This window comes from Chiloscyllium punctatum, chromosome 5 (genome assembly GCF_047496795.1).
Source record: "Chiloscyllium punctatum isolate Juve2018m chromosome 5, sChiPun1.3, whole genome shotgun sequence".
NCBI lineage: Eukaryota > Metazoa > Chordata > Chondrichthyes > Orectolobiformes > Hemiscylliidae > Chiloscyllium > Chiloscyllium punctatum.
This window is the reverse complement of record NC_092743.1, coordinates 65,669,981-65,690,975: the sequence shown is the minus strand read 5'-3', so window position 1 is coordinate 65,690,975 and position 20,995 is coordinate 65,669,981. Positions and strand designations below refer to the sequence as shown.

Genomic DNA, 20,995 nt, shown 5'->3' with positions numbered 1-20,995 from the left:
CAAAGGAACATACAACTATGTAATCAACCTTTACTAGTAGCAAAAGTCAGAAAGTTTGATTTAAAGAACATTTATTTTGATAAAAAATATTCATCTGAAACTCCATTAATAATGTGCTGCCGAGGATGGCGATGTAATTACATATTGAATAGATTATGACAGCTTCAATATTCCCAGTGGCCCAAAATTACTAACACGCTCAGCAATCAATTCTTTGACAAACATTTCCTCACTTTGCTTCACCATTTGGAGTACTTATTTGTGCCCAAGATTATGAATGCCCATGATGGAGATGGAGCTTCTTTATACTTTGTATACCCAATTTCAGTATCATGCACTTCCAAAGTCATGTATAGCACAGCCCGAATGTAAAAAAGTGTTTTTTTTTAATTCTCATATCCCTCCTTAATTCTCCTGCCCACTAGAGCTGAAAACAAAACCCATACAGCCACAGTGAATATTTTCAGCTACGTAAGCCTGTTAACCATTCAGCTTCTGGAAGAAATTGAGCTTCTGTACATTTTATGCAGGAGAAACATAGGAACAGGAGTAGACTCTATTCCACTGTTGGATGAGATCATGGCTGACGTGCGGCTTAGCTCCATTTACCTAGCTTTGGTCCATATCCGTTAATACTTTTGCTTAACAAAAATTGATCTCAGATTTAAAATTAACAACTGATCCTATATCCACTGCCAATTGTGGAGGTGAATTCTAACTCTCTACAACGCTGTGTTCAGAAGTGAAATAATTCCACAGAAGCCAGTATCCATCATCAAGTCACCCTTTATTTCCACTTTAACAGTCCTTGGCTTTAGTACTGCCTCATTTAGAGACAGGTACCAGAGTGCCAGTATCTCTAACACTCTCCATTTTGTTAGAACCTCAGACATTTCTGCGTATTTTTTTCTTACCCCCACACTACCGCCTAACTGCGGCAGTGCTTATTTTTTCCCCAGCACCCATGTGTGTGTGTAGGTGTGAGACACAGTGAGAGACACAAGCTGTATGAATCTTTATTCAATTTCCACCACCAGGAAGAAAGGAAACACCCGAGTGGCCAGTGACAACACTCTCCTTTTTTTTTTTCTTTTTTTCTTTTTTTTCTTTTTTTTTTCTTTTTTTTTACAAACACTCTCCTTTTTATATGCTAGCCAGGGCTCCCTGATTGGACCAGATTAACAATTCTGATCAGGGAATTGATTGATTGATTGCCACAGGGACTGAAGTACAGTGAAAAGCTTTGTTTACAGGCAGATCATAGGAAGCAAGGATGTACAGATCTAAAATACTTAGACAGAGGCATACAAGTTACATTGCACAGTGCGTGTGCTAGGCAAGATCAGCATCATTTGAGGCTAGTGTATCCAATCATCAGTTTAATAACGGCCAGGAAGAAGCTGTTTCTGAACCTGCTGGTGCATGAGTTCAGCCCTCTGTACCTACTGCCTTACAGAAGAGGTTGTAGGAGATTATTGCCAAGGTGCAATGGGTCTTTGACGATCTTGGCAGCCTTTCTGTGGCAGCCATTAAATAGAGCCCATGGATGGAAGGTTGGTATCTGTGATGGACTGAGCTGTGCACACCACCTTCACTGGTTTCTTACAGTCTTGGGCAGAGCACTTGCCACATCAAGCCGTTATGGACCTGGACAGTATGCTTTCAATGGTGCACCTTTTGAAACTGGTGAGGGCCCTTATAGACATGCTAAATTTCCTGAGCCGCCTGAGGAAGAGGAGGCGTGTTACCAGATATAAACAGACTTGTTGTGCATTCTGACCATAATCCATTTATTCTTCAAATTTTTTTGTTTTGTTTTAAGAAAACCCTTAACTCTAAACCCAACAGATATTTTCTGTATTTTCAGTTCTTTACTGGAGATGTAAATTTCTTATTAGTATCATAATCAATAATAGAGGGGCTTTTGATAGCTGAAATAAATAGCTCCCTTGCTTTATACTGCAAATACTTTCATTAGCTGTCGAAAGCAAGCAATTACAATGCAGAAATTCTGCCAGTCCAATTGACCAGAACTGCACTGATTTCCAAATCACTCACTGGTACAATGGTTCTTCTAGCTGCATTGGATGACCAAAATATATACTTGAAATGTTCCAGAAACTTGAGTATTTTCAATCAAAACCCACATAAACAATGCATGTCTTGACTTGTAAAATCTAAAATATATATTTCTTTGCAAGAACACTTTATTTGCCCTTAGCAATATCAAAGATAGATGTTCCATAAAAATGCTTCCACTGCATTTAGGCGAATAAAAGATAAAGTGAGATATTCAAGTGAGTTATCTTAACATATTGTTTGCTCAAATTCATATCAATGAAAGTCATATTTGTCACACTTTCTACTGTTACCCTTGACAGCACATAAAATAGTGGGCAACAAAAGTGAAGCTCTTTACATTCAACTTGGTATTGACTCTTAATTTAGCTATTATTCACTGGATGCTAAAAATTACACAAAAGTCATGCCACAGTCTTCATGGATACTGGTGGTACAAGGATTACTGTCTCTGGACTTTTTTTTTGCTAGAGGAAACAAGATGTGTAAATCAAACAAAACGTGATTTGTTCAGTTATGTTTTGAACTTAACTAACAATTATCCAAACCTATAAAGATCGAGGAATACATTCATGAATATTTCAGGTCAAGCAATCAATCTGGAACTTACTAACAGACAGGATAGGCCTGGAAAATTCTACAATTGGTATTACTGTAAGAAGTGAGCAACTAAGTAGGTAAAACTTAATTGCAAAATACAGCTTAGAGAATCAAAGCTATTTTTCATTTGATAGTTTAATGTCTCGTATGAACACAGTTGCAACATACTTATTATTTTTGCTTATTCATTATTTACTTATCAATTAATACTTTCCTTTGGCAACTAAAGTCTGCGGCTATAACATCCTGTTGCTTCTTAAAGGCATAGAGAGTTCTGTTCTGTCATCTAGGACCCACTACCAAAGTACATAAATATCCGAGCAAACTGTAGCCACTCAAAGACACAAGAAGTGAGGCTCAACTACTGCATAAGAATAGCCTTGACACAAAATACCCCAAATACATTGTAACAATGGAAAAAAGAATCAAATTATGTTACTTTCTTTGGAATCGGGAGACTAACACAGAGGAAAGATTCAGGTTGCCATCAGCCTTAAGGATAACATTTTGTCAGACATGAGAGCAAATAAAATTATCTATTGTACCTGAATAAGGGCATGGATCTTTCTGTCCTCCTGAGAAAGTACTCATTTGAACGTTTTATATGAAAGAGACGTGATTTTACATCATAACAGTCCTTCAGTAATATACTGAAGTGTGACTGTATATTGTGTTTTGAAGAATCAATTAGAATATGAACTCCTAATCTTTTGAGGCAGAAGATGAGAGTGCTACGACTGAGCTAAGGTCCACACAAGCAAACCTTTTAATTCTAATAATAAATTCAAACATCACGAAAAAGGGTACAATTTTAACATTTTCAATACTTTTTCTAAGTATTGAAAAATAGTTTTTATTTTGTTAGCATCTAACCGCAATTCTCAGTAATTACAGAGATTTAACATACATACATATTCTGAAGTTAGTTTGCTGCATTATTCACAGACTGTTTACTCACTGCAAAGCTTCTGAGAAATCAGATGACTGGTGATAACTGCTTGCTTTGAGGAAGACCCAGTTGGGGGGCTCTTGTTTAACTTGGTTCAAATTTAACCAGCGAATAACCAGTTGAAGTGAAGGAAAGCTTGCTAAGAACAGGCTGCCCAGGTGATCTCTCTCATATCTAACAGAAGTCCTTTACACATTAGTTCAGAGTGATATTTATTTGTTCTTTTGAAAATGTGATAGAAATAATACCTCATATTGTACTTCCTGAGCAAGCTGTGTCTACAAGACTTCAGCAACAGAGGTAATCATGTACAATTACTGACTTGACCACATACGCCAGGCTTCTAGAGCAAAGTGACTACAGAATATCCTACGTATTTCTCTTTAGGCTCAAAAATAATCCATGGGCCAAAAAAAAACAATTTTATTTCCCAAAGCCAATCTCTGCAGAGGAATTTTTTTTTCTCTTTTCCTGAAGAATTGCCAGTGCATGTGGGCAATAAGCATTGACACTTCCATATCATGGACTGTGTATGCGAACAGATTATTTACTCTGACCTCGACATGATGAGAATGTATAGCCAACAAGGGTATGACAATTCACAAAGCCATGGTTTCAGGATTAATTCACACACATGAACATCATTGGCAAAGCTTCAGTAGAAGTTCAGCAGAACATCTGGTAAGATGGCAGTGGAGTAAGGTTTCTGAGCTCAGGGATTGTCCACTCTGTCTGCTTTTATTTTTGTGTTTCTTTTGTTTCTTGTTACTTAAAATTTTGTTTTATTTACCTCTTGAAGAGCTCGGTCACAGCAATGGCATCGGTGGTGGTGGCAGTGGATGGGCCCAGCAGCGCAGACTTGCGTAGGGCCAGCAATGCGGACTCATGGCTGCAGTAGCAGAGGTGAGTTGGGTTCCCAGCGGCATTTGCATCTGGCGCAGATTCATGGAGGTGGCAGAGGGTGAGTTTGGATCAAGTCTGAGACCAGTGGCATCAGTAGTGGTTATATTGCTAAGGTGGTCCCCAAGTGGATTCATGGTAATGGCAGAGTCAAGTTTTGGTCAGTATGGTACCTAACAGCATTGGGTGTTGCCTGTACTGGTGAGATCCATCAAGAATTCATAGTGGCAAGGGCATTGATCGAGGTGAGATGGAATCGAACAATAGCGACTTTCGTTCCAGCGGAGCATCAAAGGGGACTTGTGCCTGGCCACCAGACCCATGGCCCATGACAGAGCACTTAACAAGAATTACTGTAAAGTTATACAGTTTTCTTTATTTTGTCATCTTTCTGCCTTTATAATCTGTGTTTTGGTTTATTTTTCTGTGTTTGACAATTGCAGCCAGAGAGTGGTGACACTATACAATACTTTTTACTGTATTTTGTAACAAAATACATATGACAATGAATAAGTCAAATCAAATGTAGGTCACTTTTCAGGAAACAGAATTGAAATGTTGCCCCATTCACTTTAAAGTCAACTGCGCAACCACAATATAAAATAGCTGCCATTGTATGCATAGTAAGTGGAATAAGTCACTGCCTTTTCATTTTGGGGGTGAATATGATATTTGCGATTTTTGAGAAGATTGTAGCTCAGGTTGAGATTCAGATTGTAAGTTTACTCACTCGACTAGTAGGTTTGTTCTCAGACATTTCATCATCATGCTTGGTAACGTAATCAGTGAGCCTCCGTTGAAGCATTGGTGTTCTCAGAGTCCATGCCGACCAGATACCCTAACCTAATCTAGTCCCATTGGCCAGCACTTGGCCCATATCCCTCTAAACCCTTGCTATTCATATACCTATCCAGATGCCTTTTAAATGTTACCATAGTACAGCCTCCACCACTTCCTCTGGCAACTCATTTCATACACACACCATCCCCTGTATAAAAAAGTTGTCCCTTAGGTCCCTTTTATATCTTTCCTCTCTCACCCTCATCCTAGGCCCTCTAGATCGGGACTCCCCTCACCCCAGGGAAACAGGCTTGACTATTTACCCTAGCCATGTCCCCCCAGGATTTTATAAACTTCTACAAGGTCACCCCTCAGTCTTTGATGTTCCAGGGAAAACAGCTGCAGCTTATTCAGCCTCTCTGTATAGTTCTGTCCTACTTTCTATTTGTGTGTCTTGGTCTGTTAAGATGGGTGATATCACTTCAGGTTCTTTTTCACAGGAGGTTGGTAAATGGGATCCAAATAGATGTGTTTATTGATGGAGTTCCGATTTGAATGCCAGGCCTCTACGAATTTCCGTGCATGTCTCTGTTTAGCCTGTCCAAAGATGGATGTATTGTCCCAGTCGAAGTGGTGCTCTTCTTTGGCTGTATGTAGCTGATCATATCTTTTGATGGCTAGTTGGTGTTTGTGTACCCTGGTGGCTAGTTTCCTACCTGTCTGCCCAATGTCATGCTTCTTGCAGTCCCTGCAGGGTATTTTGGAAATGACATTTGTCTTGCTGGTTGTTGGTAGAAGGTCCTTTAGGTTCATCAGTAGTTATCTCAGTGTGTTGGTAGGTTTGTGGACAACCATGATGCCAAGGGGTCAGAGTAGTCTGGTAGTCATCTTCAAGATGTCTTTGATGTATGCTAGTGTGGCTCGAGTCTTTGGGCATGTTGTGCCTTCTTATTTGGATTTGTTGTTTAAGATTTTAGCCACCAGAATATACAACACCAACTAGCCACTAAAGACATGACCAGCTATCACTAGTATCCTCACACACAGACAGAGAAGGACACCACTCTGACTGGGACAACACATCCATCTTTGGACAAGCTAAATAGAAACACGCACGAAAATTCTTAGAGGCCTGGCATTCAAACCAGAACTCCATCAATAAACACATCGATTTGGACCCCATTTATCAACCTCTGAGGAAAAGAACCAGAAATTATATCACCGACCTTAACAGATCAAGACACATAAATAGAAAGTGGGACAGACCACCAGCACTTCAATGGAGGCTCACTGATATGTTACCTAGCATGGTGAACATCTGAGAACAAACCAACGAGCTCAGCAAGCAAACTTACAACCTGATGAATATGATACTTTGAAATGAAGCTCTGCCAGGGACAATTTTACTTGTCATTCACCTACTGGCTTAGTAATGCTATCGATTTGGCACAAAACTGCAATTCATTAGACATCAGTCTTATTGCAATATAGAACATTAAAATTATGGTAGCAAGCAAACATGTCCATTACATAGTTTGAGTGTGTGGTGCTGGAAAAGCACAGCAGATCAGGTAGCATCCAAGGAGTAGAAGAATCAACGTTCTGGGCATAAGGAATGGTTGGTTCCTGCACATCTTTCTGTGTCTGCCGATGGCGCTTTCTGTCAGCATCTGTCTGCCACCAGGTTGTTGATCCAGAGGACGCCTTCCTGGTTGACATTGAGCTGCTGGAAGAGGAGCTGCAGCTGGCACTCCTGCTCCAGGCGAGCTGCCGCCTGCTACTGCCCCACAGTGTCAGCTGCCTCACATTCACAGGCCACCGGAACAACGGAAGCAGGCGACGGCTACACCTCCATTCATTGCTGATTGGGATGGGGATGGGGTTGGGATTGGGGTTGGGGTTGAGGTTGAAAAGGGACCAGTGACCGTTAGCTGCTGGTGGGAGGCTCTCGTGGGATCAGCTCTCCCTGATGAAGGGCTTACGCACGAAACATCAATTCGCCTGCTCCTCTAATGTTGCCTGACCTGCTGCGCTTTTCCAGCACTGCATTCTCAACTCGGATCTCCAGTATCTGCAGTTCTCACTTTCTCCATTACATATGCACTATTTGACTCCTTGGCATGTTTGATAACATCTGTTCAGATATTAACTAAAAATTATATCCTGGGTTTGCCCATTACTGAATAACATTTCACACATGATGCTGCAGAACAATACTTCTGAGCTGTCACATTCACACATTAGTATGCAAGGACATACTCTATGATGTTCAAGGTGGCCTTTGCTGGGAGAGAGTTCTAACATGTTGGAATAATTATAGAATTTTCCTCCCCACTGTAGTATTACCACTTTATTTCTGCAATATACATCAAGCTTGCATATCTCAGAGCTCTTTATTGAGGCATGACACAGACCTCATTGCAAAGCATCCATGTTGCACATGGTCAGGGGATAATAAAGCCATGATAGAGCTATGATTTGGAGATGCCGGTGTTGGATTGGGGTGTAAATTCTGTGTTATGATCGAGCCCTCCACAATCACCTGATGAAGAAGCGTCACTCCAAAAGCTAGTGTGTTTCCAATTAAACCTGTTGGACTATAACCTGGTGTTATGTGATTTTTAACATGATAGAGCTATGCATTAACAAGCACAAGAAGCCAGAAAGAACTTAACAAAAACCTTATTCTAAGATAAGCTGGGTTTAGACTTTTCATTGCGTAACTTTTACTCTCTTCCCCTGTCTGATGCTGAAAGGTGCTTAGAAAAGGACAGTTTTATTCCTTTACACTCCTGCCTCAGTGAATTTTGGGTATGATATGATGTTGAACTTTACTTCTGTTGTTTCACCTCTGTGCCCACTTCCATAGACAGGAATCCTCATCTGTTCTACAGATCCCTTCACTCATCTCCAATACCATCCAACCTCTACCTGGACCCTTCATTCTGTCCTTTTACAAACATTTCATCTCTTCATAGAAAACTGTTGCGTGACATCAGCTGTTTTAATTCTTCTGCTCCTGCACCCACTTCAACCTGTCTCCTTCTGACCTTGCTACATTTAATTCTTTCAGATCTAAATGTAACTGCTGTTTAGGTGATGCTGTTACCATCTCATATGCCAACTTCTACCTTGCAAAAGCTGAGCGCCAACTCTCAGAAACTTCCTCTTATCTTCCCCAGGACCATGACCCCCACCACTGAACATCAAGTAACTATTTTCAGGACTGTCACTGATTTCATCTCCTCTGGAGATCTACCCACCCCAGTTTCCTACCCATTAGTCCCGCAAACTGTCCATTTGTATGTGATTCCCAAAAGCCACAATTAGGACTGCTCTGGTAGATGCTTGCCCCAGCCTGTTCCTTCCGTTCTGAACAAATCTTCCTATCTTGGCATTATTTATTCCCTTCTATCTACAATTTCCAGTTTTATGGAACTAGCTGCCTTCTCTTCATCATAGATGCGCATTCCTCTACATGTCCAGAACCAATGGAGGTGGTCTGAAGGCTCTCCGTTTCTTGTTTGAAAGGAAGCTGGAATAGTCTCCATCCATCACCAAGCGACTTTACATGGCTGATTTTTCCATTAAATTGTCTCATGCTGTCCAAGTCAAAGGTGTGGTTATAGGTATCCACAAGAGTCCATGTTCTGCCTTTCTCTCTTTGAAGTGTAAGTGAAACATATTTTGTTCCGGTCCAATTGAAGCCCTCACAATAACTCCTTCACCAGTACATCAATATGTCATTAGCACTGCTTCCTGTTCTCACCTGAAATTTGAAAAGATCACCAAGTTTCTTTTCAATTTCCATCCTCTCTCACTTTCACCTAATCCACCTCTGACTCTTCCCTTCCTTGTCTTCACAGTTTGCATATCGAAGGACAGGTTGCCCACTAATATCCACTTCAAATCCACCAACTCACACAGTTACCTTAGCTACATTACTTAAACTCTGCTTCTTCTAAGAATTTCATTCTATTCTCCCAGTTTCCCTGTTGCCAAGCACCTGCTCCAATGACATCAGCTTCCACTGAGGTGCCACTGACATGTTCTCCTTTTTCTTAAGCGGAGAAATCCCCCTCACTGGAGTTGACAGGACCCCGAGCTGTGTCTGAACCAGTTCCTGCACCTCTATCTTCAACATTTCCCCTCCCTCCCAGAAGAATAATATGGTATGCCCTGTCCTCACTTTTCATCCCACTAGATCTGTATTCAAAGAATAATCCTGTGCCATTTCTACCACCTCCAGCACGATATTGCCACCAAACATATTTTTCCCCTCTCCTATCAGCAATTCACAGGGAATGTTACCTCCACAACACTCTGGACCTAGCACTTCCTCCCGCTCTTGCCACATCACACTCCCATGCAATCACTGAAGGTGTAATACTTACTCATTCACAACTGACATTGGGCAAGGCTCCAAAAACACCTTTCAGGTAAGCAGCACTTTATCTGTGCATCTTTCAATTTACCCTGCTGTATTAACTGCTCAAAATCTGGTTTCCTTTATATTGGTGAGACCAAATGCAGACTAAGTACTTGTTTTCCAGAAAAGATTCACTCTGTCTGTAAGAAAGACTCTAATCTTCCAGCTGCTTGCTACTTCCATAAACTACTTTGCTCTCATGCTAACATTTCTGTCCTATGCCTGCTGCAAGCTGGAGGAACAACACCTCAATTTCCACTCAAGACACTTTTAAAGTCTTCAAGACTCAACACCTTGAAATTAGCTCAAGAATTTCAGAGCATTTCACCTCCATTTTGACTACTACCCCTACCCTCATCCTCTCTCACTCTCTCTCTCACACACACACACACACACACACACACACACACACACACACACACACACACAAACAAACCCACTGTTATATTGCTATTCTTTTCCTTGTTGGCTTTGTTAGCAGAAGACCAGATCCACAGTTGCCCTTCTTACATCTATCATTTATATCAGCTTTATATTTCTATTGTTGATCATCATCTTTTGTTTTGTCTGGACAATTCAAGATCTGTTCTACACCCTCCTTCTACCTCTCTGTCAACAGCATTTCTAAGAGGAATTTCTGGTGAAGGCTCCTTCCAAAAGAAGCTATACTTCTATTCTATTAGCTTTCATAGGACAGAACTGTCAGAGGAAGGTCAATCATGTTCCATTTTCACAGCAGTCAGCTGCTGTATTCTGAAATGTAAATGTCCTGTCAGTTGCTGTCAAATAACAAATTTATAAAAACAGTGTGATATTAAGGTGCTAGAGGGTAGGTGCACATGTTAGAATGTAGTGTACCATTAAAGTGCCAGGTAAGTAGAGTACCATTTGGAGAGGGGAGATAGGATAGCAGATGAATAGGGGGTTGGGTGCCAGCTGAGGTGAGAGAGAATGAGATGCCAGGGTTATAATGCCAGACAATAGGATGCAAGATGGCTAGAATTTAAAGGGAATGGTGACTGGGTGCTAGATGGCAAGGTATGGAGAGCTTAGGAGTGGGTGAGTCAAACTGGGCTCAACCAGGGGCAGGGATGATGGGGGGAGTGATACAGATCCGATACCACCAGGACAACATGGCTGGGAGGTTCTAGTCCAGTGGCAGGGATGCAGTCAGGTTGGGTCAAATCCATAAGGGCATAAATATTCTGGAGAGGTGCAGCTAACAATGTGTAAAGTACAGGGCGGCACGGTAGCTCAGTGGTTAGCACTGCTGCTTCACAGCGCCAGAGACCCGGCTTCAATTCCCAGCTCGGGCAACTGTCTGTGTGGAGTTTGCACATTCTCTCTGTGTCTGCATGGATTTCCTCCAGGTGCTCTGGTTTCCTCCCACAGACCAAAGATGTGCAGGTCAGGTGCATTGGCCATACTAAATTGTCCATAGTTTTATGTGGGTTAGTCATGGGTAAATGTAGGGGAATGGTGGGTTGCTCTTCGGAGGGTCTGTGTGGACTTGTTGGGCTGAAGGGCCTGTTTCCACACTATAGGGAATCTAATCGAAATGCGAGGTCAGTTTAATAGTTGCTCAGGAGTTAAACAATGTCGTTAGTAGTCTAACAATTCTTCAGTAACTATTTTACTTAATTTCATCCGAATCCTTTGAAGTCTCCAACTTAAATGGAGGCTTTGAAGGTTCCAGGTATACATAGAAACATAGGAATTAGGAGTGGGAGTAGACAATTTAGCCCTGTGAGCCAGCTCCACCATATAACATGATCATGGCTGTTATTATCCTGGTCTCAACACACTTGCCTGCCAGTTCCCCATAGTCCTTTATCTCATGTTTTACCAGAAACATATCTGTTTCTTTCTTAAATCTGCTGTTAGATTTTGTCAATGCACTCCATAGCAGTGAATTCTACAGATTCACAACGCTTGGAGAGAAATAGTTTCTCCTCATCTCAGTTTTGAACCTACCTCTTGTTTGACACTGTCCCAACTGGGTAGTACATCTGTTCAATGTTCACCTTATCAATTCCCTTTAGCATTTTATATACTTCAATCAAATCCACCCCCTTTTACTCCTCTTAACTCTAGCGAGTACAAACCCAAGCTGTTCAACCGTTCCTCGTAAGACAGTCATTTTCATCCCTGGTGAACCTCCTCTGAACAGCGTCCAGTGCCACCACATCCTTCCTCAAGTAAGGAGGCCAAAACTGGACACAATACTCCAGGTGTGGTCTCACAATGCCTTATATAATTGTAACAATACTTCTTTACTTTTATAATCCAGAACATTTGGCAATAAATGCCAATATTCCATTTATAGAGGAATTGCCAAGTAGAAAATTCAATTTCTATGGATATTCCTTCAGAGCATACCATAATGGGGATTCCACAGGATCCTCATTCAGAACTCATCCACGTTGGAACAATGACTGCCGGTCAACGTACAAACATTTTCCAAAATGTTTAATATTTTTTCTCTCAATTGTGTAGGTTCAGTGCTGAAGTAAAAAATTATTATCTTGCCTTCTTCCCTTCCCCAAAGACTGTCCACCGTTTCACAGGCACAAATTAGGATGGAGATGGATGAGTGTAGCTACAACATTGAGGGAAGGTCAGCATAATTCATGGCAATGCAGTACACCTACCAATTTAACCATTCATTCCCCCACTAGCAGGATCTCGAGGCTGCAGTGTGTACTATGCACTAATGCACTGAGGCAATTCTACAGGATCCTTCAAATGACTAGAAGGACAAGGACAAGGACAAGGACAAGGACAATGGTGCTTGGAATCAGCATGGCCTCCATGTGTTCCTCCAAATTCATACATAGTCCTAAATACAGAATCTTAAACATTTGAGAGGGATATTAGTAGTATGACTTAAATTATTTAGGACCAATGAGAAAACGGACAAATTGTTCAGGCTAATGTGTGCAAAAAATATTAACATCTTATTTGAAAGCAATGCTGTCACATAGTAACCAGAGTTTGCTACTGCTATTAGTCTACAATTAATTGGCAATTTTGTTATGCTTGAAACTTGCAGATTAACAATTCAATTTACGTTTTTAAGCATTAGGATCTCTGCTGACAATGCCACATTCAAGACAATTAACAACTGATTTCAATCTAAGACATGAGGTTATACACACCAGCAGGGTGACTCACTTTTTATTCTCTTATTAAAATGTCTTTTTCTTAATGAAACTACGAGACCCTGGGTTGCTCATGTTACAGAGCAAAATAGCATATCCATAAAACAAGAACAGAAAATTAAATCATAAAACAAATATATTTCTTAAGTTATATTTTGTTCATGCCCAAACATTTCATTCCCCACAGTATTCACTATTTGTGGAAGGCCTCAAGAATTACAAGAGATGGAGGTCATAATCATGCGATTCAAGAAAGATCAGAGGTTATTATGTGGAAATTTCCTTCCTAGTTTCAAGATGTAGAATTAGATTTATTAATTAACTCAAAAGATAGCTTATTTGCTTCATTGAGTTTATGTTGCCTTACTTTTGAACTTTATTTCTGCAGTTCATATTCCACCTGCACCTAGCACACTGAAATCAAAAGGACAATCTAATCCTCCTACAATAGTGCCACTCCTTAGTTAAACAATATGTAACATACAGATAACCTGAACTCCGTCATTAAACAAAAGCTAAAATAGTTTTGTGCCCAAGTTCATATGGTACAATTCAAATATGATAAACTTCCACACTATGCACATTCTACAGTCAAGCAATATCTCAAATAAAATGTTTTCACTTCCAAATAAAGTTATTAACTTCATCTTATGGGACACAGTTAAACATCGAGTGAGGCCTACATTTTGATATCCCAAAATCTCCTTTCAAAATGAACCTAGCAAAACGTATGCCATAACTGGCTGATACAAATTCAGATCACACTGAAATGTAACATGCATAATTACATTGAATAATTCTTTAACAAAATAAAGCAGTCACAAAATTTCTCAAATGCACTAAAGTACGATCAGAAATGCTTCCAATACTGTATACTATTTGGCTTGTGAAGTTGTAATGCCCCCTAATGGAGGCCACAATAAAAAAAAATCATGTGCGACGTAAAACAGGTTTTCTAGTTCTCTTAAAACTGAAGCACATTATCAATTAGCTTCCAAATCCTAATTGGATGGGAGGTCATATACTATCAAACTACACAAAAATGACATACAAAACGTCTTTTTGAAGATAGCACTGTTCTAGCAATTTAGTTAGGTAAATTTTAACGAGACATTTGAAAAAAAAGGTACTGATCAGCAGATAATTAATAGCATACAATGGAATACTAAGGATGGTTTCACATTTTGTTTCCAAGAGAATAATTAAGTTTTTTAAACGGAGTATTCAAGTTTTAGGGAGTGAATTTGCCTTTTTGCCAAGGGGTGTGTTTATGGGAAGTTACTATATTGGAACACTTAATTAGTATTAGTTACTGTATCTATTAGAGTCATAGAGATGTACAGCATGTAAACAGACCCTTCGGTCCAACCCATCCATGCCGACCAGATATCCCAAACCAATCTAGTCCCACCTGCCAGCACCCGGCCAATATCCCTCCAAACCTTTCCTATTCATATACCCATCCAAATGCCTCTTAAATGTTGCAATTATACCAGCCTCCACCACTTCCTCTGGCAGCTTATTCCATACACGGACCATCCTCTGCATGAAATAGTTGCCCCTTAGATCTCTTTTATATTTTTCCCCTCTCACCCTAAACCTATGCCCTCTAGATTTGGACTCCCCAACCCCAGGGAAAATACTTTGCCTATTTATCCTATCCATGCCCCTCATAATTTTGTAAACCTCTACAAGGTCACCCCTCAGCCTCCAATGCTCCAGGGAAAACAGCCCCAGCCTGTTCAGCCTCTCCCTGTAGCTCAGATCCTTCAACCCTGTCAACATCCTTGTAAGTCTTTTCTGAACCCTTTCAAGTTTCACAACATCTTTCCAATAGGAAGGAGACCAGAATTGCACGAAATATTCCAACAGTGACCTAACCAATGTCCTGTACAGCCACAACATTACCTCCCAACTCCTGTACTCAATACTCTGACCAATAAAAGAAAGCATACCAAACGCCTTCTTCACTATCCTATCTACCTGCAACTCCACTTTCAAGGAGCAATGAACCAACACTCTAAGGTCTCTTTGTTCAGCAACACTCCCGAGAACTTTACCATTAAGTGTATAAGTCCTACTAAGATTTGCTTTCCCAAAATGCAGCACTTCACATTTATTTGAATTAAACTCCATCTGCCACTTCTCAGCCCATTGACCCATCTGGTCCAGATCCTGTTGTAATCTGATGTAACCCTCTTCGCTGTCCATTACACCTCCAATTTTGGTGTCATCTGCAAACTTACTAACTGTACCTCTTATGCTCGCATCCAAATCATTTATGTAAATGACAAAAAGTAGAGGGCCCAGCATCAATCCTTGTGGCACTCCACAGGTCACAGGCCTCCAGTCTGAAAAACAACCCTCCACCACCACCCTCTGTCTTCTACCTTTGAGCCAGTTCTGTATCCAAATGGCTAGTTCTCCGGTATTCCATGAGATCTAACCTTGCTTATTAGTCTCCCATGGGGAACCTTGCCGAACGGCTTACTGAAATCCATATAGATCCCCTCTACTACTCTGCCCTCATCAATCTTCTTTGTTACTTCTTCAAAAAACTCAATCAAGTTTGTGAGACATGATTTCCCATGAACAAAGCCATGTTGACTATCCCGAATCAGTCCTTGCCTTTCCAAATACATGTTCATCCTGTCCCTCAGGATTCCCTCCAACAACTTGCCAACCACTGAGGTCAGGCTCACCGGTCTATAGTTCCCTGGCTTGTCTTTACTGCCCTTCTTAAACAGTGGCACCACGTTTGCCAACCTCCAGTCTTCCGGCACTTCACCTGTGACTATCGATGATACAAATATCTCAGCAAGAGGCCCAGCAATCACTTCTCTAGCTTCCCACAGAGTTCTCGGGTACACCTGATCAGGTCCTGGGGATTTATCCACCTTGAACCGTTTCAAGACATCCAGCACTTCCTCCTCTGTAATATGGACATTTTGCAAGATGTCACCATCTATTTCCCTACAGTCTATATCTTCCATATCCTTTTCCACAGTAAATACTGATGCAAAATATTCATTTAGTATCTCCCCCATTTTTTGTGACTCCACACAAAGGCCGCCTTGCTGATCTTTGAGGGGCCCTACTCTCTCCCTAGTTACCCTTTTGTCCTTAATATATTTGTAAAAACCCTTTGGATTCTCCTTAATTCTATTTGCCAAAACTATCTCATGTTCCCTTTTTGCCCTCCTGATTTCCCTCTTAAGTATACTCCTACTTTCTTTATACTCTTCTAAGGATTCACTCGATCTATCCTGTCTATACCTGACATATGCTTCCTTCTTTTTCTTAACCAAACCCTCAATTTCTTTAGTCATCCAGCACTCCCTATACCTACCAGCCTTCCCTTTCACCCTGACAGGAATATACTTTCTCTGGATTCTTGTTATCTCATTTCTGAAGGCCTCCCATTTTCCAGTCGCCCCTTTACCTGCAAATATCTGCCTCCAATCAGCTTTCAAAAGTTCTTGCCTAATACCGTCAAAATTGGCCTTTCTCCAATTTAGAACTTCAACTTTTAGATCTGGTCTATCCTTTCTCATCACTATTTTAAAACGAATAGAATTATGGTCGCTGGCCCCAAAGTGCTCCCCCACTGACACCTCAGTCACCTGCTCTGCCTTATTTCCCAAGAGTAGGTCAAATTTTGCACCTTCTCTAGTAGGTACATCCACATACTGAATCAGAAAATTGTCTTGTACACACTTAAGAAATTCCTCTCCATCTAAACTTTTAACACGATGGCAGTCCCAGTCGATGTTTGGAAAGTTAAAATCCCCTACCATAACTACCCTATTATTCTTACAGATAGCTGAGATCTCCTTACAAGTTTGTTTCTCAATTTCTCTCTGACTATTGGGGGGTCTATAATACAATCCCAATAAGGTGATCATCCCTTTCTTATTTCTCCGTTCCACCCAAATAACTTCCCTGGATGTATTTCTCGGAATATCCTCCCTCAGTACAGTTCTTATACTATCTCTTATCAAAAATGCCACGCCCCCTCCTCTCTTGCCTCCCTTTCTATCCTTCCTGTAGCATTTGTGTCCTTGAACATTAAGCTGCCAGTCCTGCCCATCCCTGAGCCATGTTTCTGTAAGAATAATAGGGTCCCATGTTCCTAACCATATCCAGTCCCATGTTCCTAACCATATCCAGTCCCATGTTCCTAACCATGCCCCAAGTTCATCTGCCTTCCCAATTCAGCCCCTTGCATTGAAATAAATGCAATTTAATTTATTAGTCCTACCTTGTCCCTGCCTGCCCTGACTGTTTGATTCACCTCTGTTCTCAACTGTACCAGTCTCAGATTGATCTATTTCCTCACTATCTTGCTGGGTCCCACCCCCCCTACCTTACTAGTAAATCCTCCCAAGCAGTTCTAGCAAATTTCCCTGCCAGTACATTAGTCCCCTTCCAATTTAGGTGCAATCGGTCCTTCTTGAACAGGTCACTTCTACCCCAAAAGAGATTCAAATGATCCAAAAATGTGAATCCTTCTCCCATACACCAGCTCCTCAACCATGCATTCATCTGCTCTATCCTCCTATTCCTGCCCTCACTAGCTCACTAGAACTGGGAGTAATCCAGATATTACTATCCTTGAGGACCTCCATTTTTAATTTCTGCCTAACTCTCTATAATCTCCCTTCAGAATCTCAACCTTTTCCCTTCCAATGTCATTGGTTCCAGAAGTTAAATTATTCTAAATTCCTCTTTCTTCTGTTTGTATTTTAACTATAGTGTTTTGCTTAATGTTGAATGGTTTGACCAGTTGCATTGCATCTGGAACACAGCACTGCACACCTACCTTTAAAATAAGAAAAAGCTAGGGTCTCAACTACCTCTGAAAATATATTAAGGCGTCTGGTCTGGTCCATAATACAACTGAATAAGTTATTAAAAAGAGCATTTCTGAAAATTATGTTTGTGTTCCTTGGGAAATTTAAGTGGCCCAAGAACCATTCTCTGTAATCTGTACAGTTTACTACAGAAAATTATTGTCACCCATCTGTGAAACCATCATAGTAGGCCAACACTGAGATCTCTACCTTGGCAGAAAACTTGTGCAAAATTAAAAATACATACTTTCGACAAAAAGTAATCCCCCAGTTTTATTACTTCTCTGTTAAAGGAGGATGCAATACCAGTAAAATAACAGTTGTGATTAAGTGAATAAGTAGCACCTTATTATAATAGTTTTGCATTACAAATGGCAAGAGAAAACAGGTGCACATGTGGAATAATACACATGGAAGGTAATTGTTCAGATGGATACATCCAGACTAGATAAACAGCATCATTTCAATTGTCAGATTACATTCAAAATGATTGAAATGTCAGTCAGTAAAATGGTACTTTTATATAATTTTAAGTTAATTAAGTTACCTCTTTGTATATTTGAACTATCAAAACCCACGGTGACTAACTGGACTGATCTTAGTCAATTCAGACCTATTTCTTAATGTTTACTCTCTTCTAGATAGCAATATTTTTGAGCATGGTAAATCACAGAGACACTTCTAGAACAAGATTGAAAGTAAATGTTAAAGCATCAAAAATGGGCAACTTTTATGCTGTACGTTTAGCACTGCCATTTTTAAAAACAGCTTTTCATTGTTTCAGTTTTTTTATCCCAGCCAACTAAGTAACAATACTAAATAAAAACAGAAAGAACTGCAGATGCTGGAAATCAGAATCAAAAACAGAAATTACTGGAAAACCTTAGCTGGTCGAGCAAAATCTGTGGAGAGACATCAGAGTTAATGTTCTGGGTCCAGTGACCTTTCCTCAGAACTTACAATGCTTATACTAGTACACAATCCTTCATCCAAAATCTGATATTTTTGTGGAGTGTGGAGCATCATTTTGGCATGTGAACAGGTGACCCAAATTCACACCCACTTGAACAGCATCACTCAGATGTGACGTGGCAGTGTGGCCCAGCACTGGCAGGCGTCAATTGTGTCTCAGTGCTCAGTACTATTGACACGTGTGTCTGCTGCTAGGTAATTCTTTTTATTTCACAGTGAAAATGTCATTTATTTCGAAATCCGAAAAATTCTGAATTCCAAAAAACAACTAGCCGCAAGATATCGGATAAAGGATTGTGTACCTGTACTTTGAAATGCTTTCACCAGACAGTTGGAGATGAGGGACTGGCATGTAATACATTGAAGCTAGTTGAAACAAACAACAGATATAGATTTAAAATATACAAACTTTGAAATTTATTCTGATCAATAGCATTTTAATTCAGTAACAAGAAATTCAAGAAGCTTTTATTAGCATATTTTAAATTGAAATGGTTGCATTATTACTTCCAGAACAAAAATGCCAATAATTCTGCTCACAAACCTGTGATTCAATATCAGAACAAAAAAACTTTACCGCAGCTGTCAAAAGATGATTCTTCCGTTTGTAATTGGCTTTGTACAGGTTCCCAAAGACATTATTGCAATGCAAAAGAAATTCAACTTACCATTAATGATTCAGACTGCTGAATGACATAGTTTCTGTTGCCCCCATTATAGCTACTTGATGTATCTGAATCGATACAGTCGGGATCGACCATGCACTCTATTTCGTCAGAAGTTGCATCTTTGTCACTCAAACTGTCCCAGTCAATAGCGGGTATATCTTCTGTAAAAACAGAACAAGCTAATTTTGAATTCAGCCCACACCAAAATGAACAACATTTAAAGACTTAGAGGAAACTTTAAGATCTGTGAATCCTGTTTCAAAATTGAGACCTTGGTTAGGATTAGAATTCAGCTGGAGGGTACAGCTTTAAGAGTGTTAATTCTTAATAGTTTTGTAATAAATTTTTACCAGTTCGCACAAACAATATCATTGAATGTATGGTTATCATAACTGTCTGCCTAGTACTCAGCTTCAAGACACCTGCTGTGAGCTGGGGAGGGTCTCGTCTCATTGTCCACGTAGGCACCAACGACATAGGGAGGACAAAGAAAACAATTATGCAGTCAGGACTAAGCTCAGTGCCAAATGAAGCAGACCCTCAGAAGGCCATAATTGTTGGATTGTGATCTGAGCCACTTACAAATTGACATGGGGCAAATCAGATTAGAGATGAAAGCAAGGCTATAAGACTGGCGGGAAGAACTGGATTCTCATTCATGGAGCATTGATACCAGGGCTGAGGCAAGTGTGACGTGTACCAATGCGACAATCTTCATATCAACGACCTTGGAGCTGGCGATCTTGCAAACCATACAATTATGGAAGTAGAGAGAATTTAAAAATAAATAGTGGGGCAAGGGATTAAATTTTGGAAGATTTTGATTTGAGTTATTATTGTCACATGTAGTGATATGCAGTGAAAAGTACTCTTTTGCGTGCTAACCTGATAAATCATACCTTACATAAGATGCATCTTAGTGAAGAAAAGACAAAAGAGAATGGTATTAATACATGAAATGATAAACAGACAATGAAGGGAAGAATATTGAGGGCAAATTTAGGACTAACCTTCAGTAAGACTATAGGATACGAAAAGAATGAAACCTTGTATCTGGAAGCACATAGAATTGGAAACAAAATAAATGAACTGAGTGTGCAAACAGAAATGAATAAATATGATCTGGTATCCAATACAGACACAGGGTTACAAGATTATATGGATTGAAACTGGAACACCATAAGATATAGGAGCAGAATTAGGCTATCATGGCTAATATGTTTCTCAACACTATTCTCCTCCTTTTTCCGTACAATCCCTGATCCACTTACCAATAAAGAACCAGTCTACCTCTGTCTTAAATACACTCAATGACTTTCGTTATGGACTAGACCAGACCGCCTCAAAATATTTTAAGGTAGCCTAGACTCTAACTTTTTCTTATTTTAAAAAATAAATGTGAAGTGCCTGTTCCAGATGCAATGCGACTAGTCAAGCAACTTGATGTTAAGCAAAACATAATTTATTTAAACACTGTAGTTAAAATACTACCAAAGAAAGATGAATCTAGAATAATTTAACTCTATTGGAAAACTTAAAAGAATAAAAGATACACTAACTATTACTAATTAACTGTTCCAATATAATATCCCATAAACACACTC

The 20,995-nt window shown here is 40.0% G+C and overlaps 1 protein-coding gene across 4 annotated transcripts in view; it reads right to left on the bottom strand.

Annotated features, from left to right (window-relative positions):
* Positions 1-20,995, bottom strand: part of spidr (scaffold protein involved in DNA repair) — a 269,145-nt gene that overhangs the window by 220,700 nt on the left and 27,450 nt on the right. For all 4 annotated transcript variants that reach the window (XM_072570486.1, XM_072570488.1, XM_072570489.1 and 1 more), the window contains exon 5: positions 19,392-19,552. In XM_072570486.1, coding sequence (XP_072426587.1) covers positions 19,392-19,552 — 161 coding nt within the window. The remainder of the gene's footprint in view (positions 1-19,391; positions 19,553-20,995) is intronic.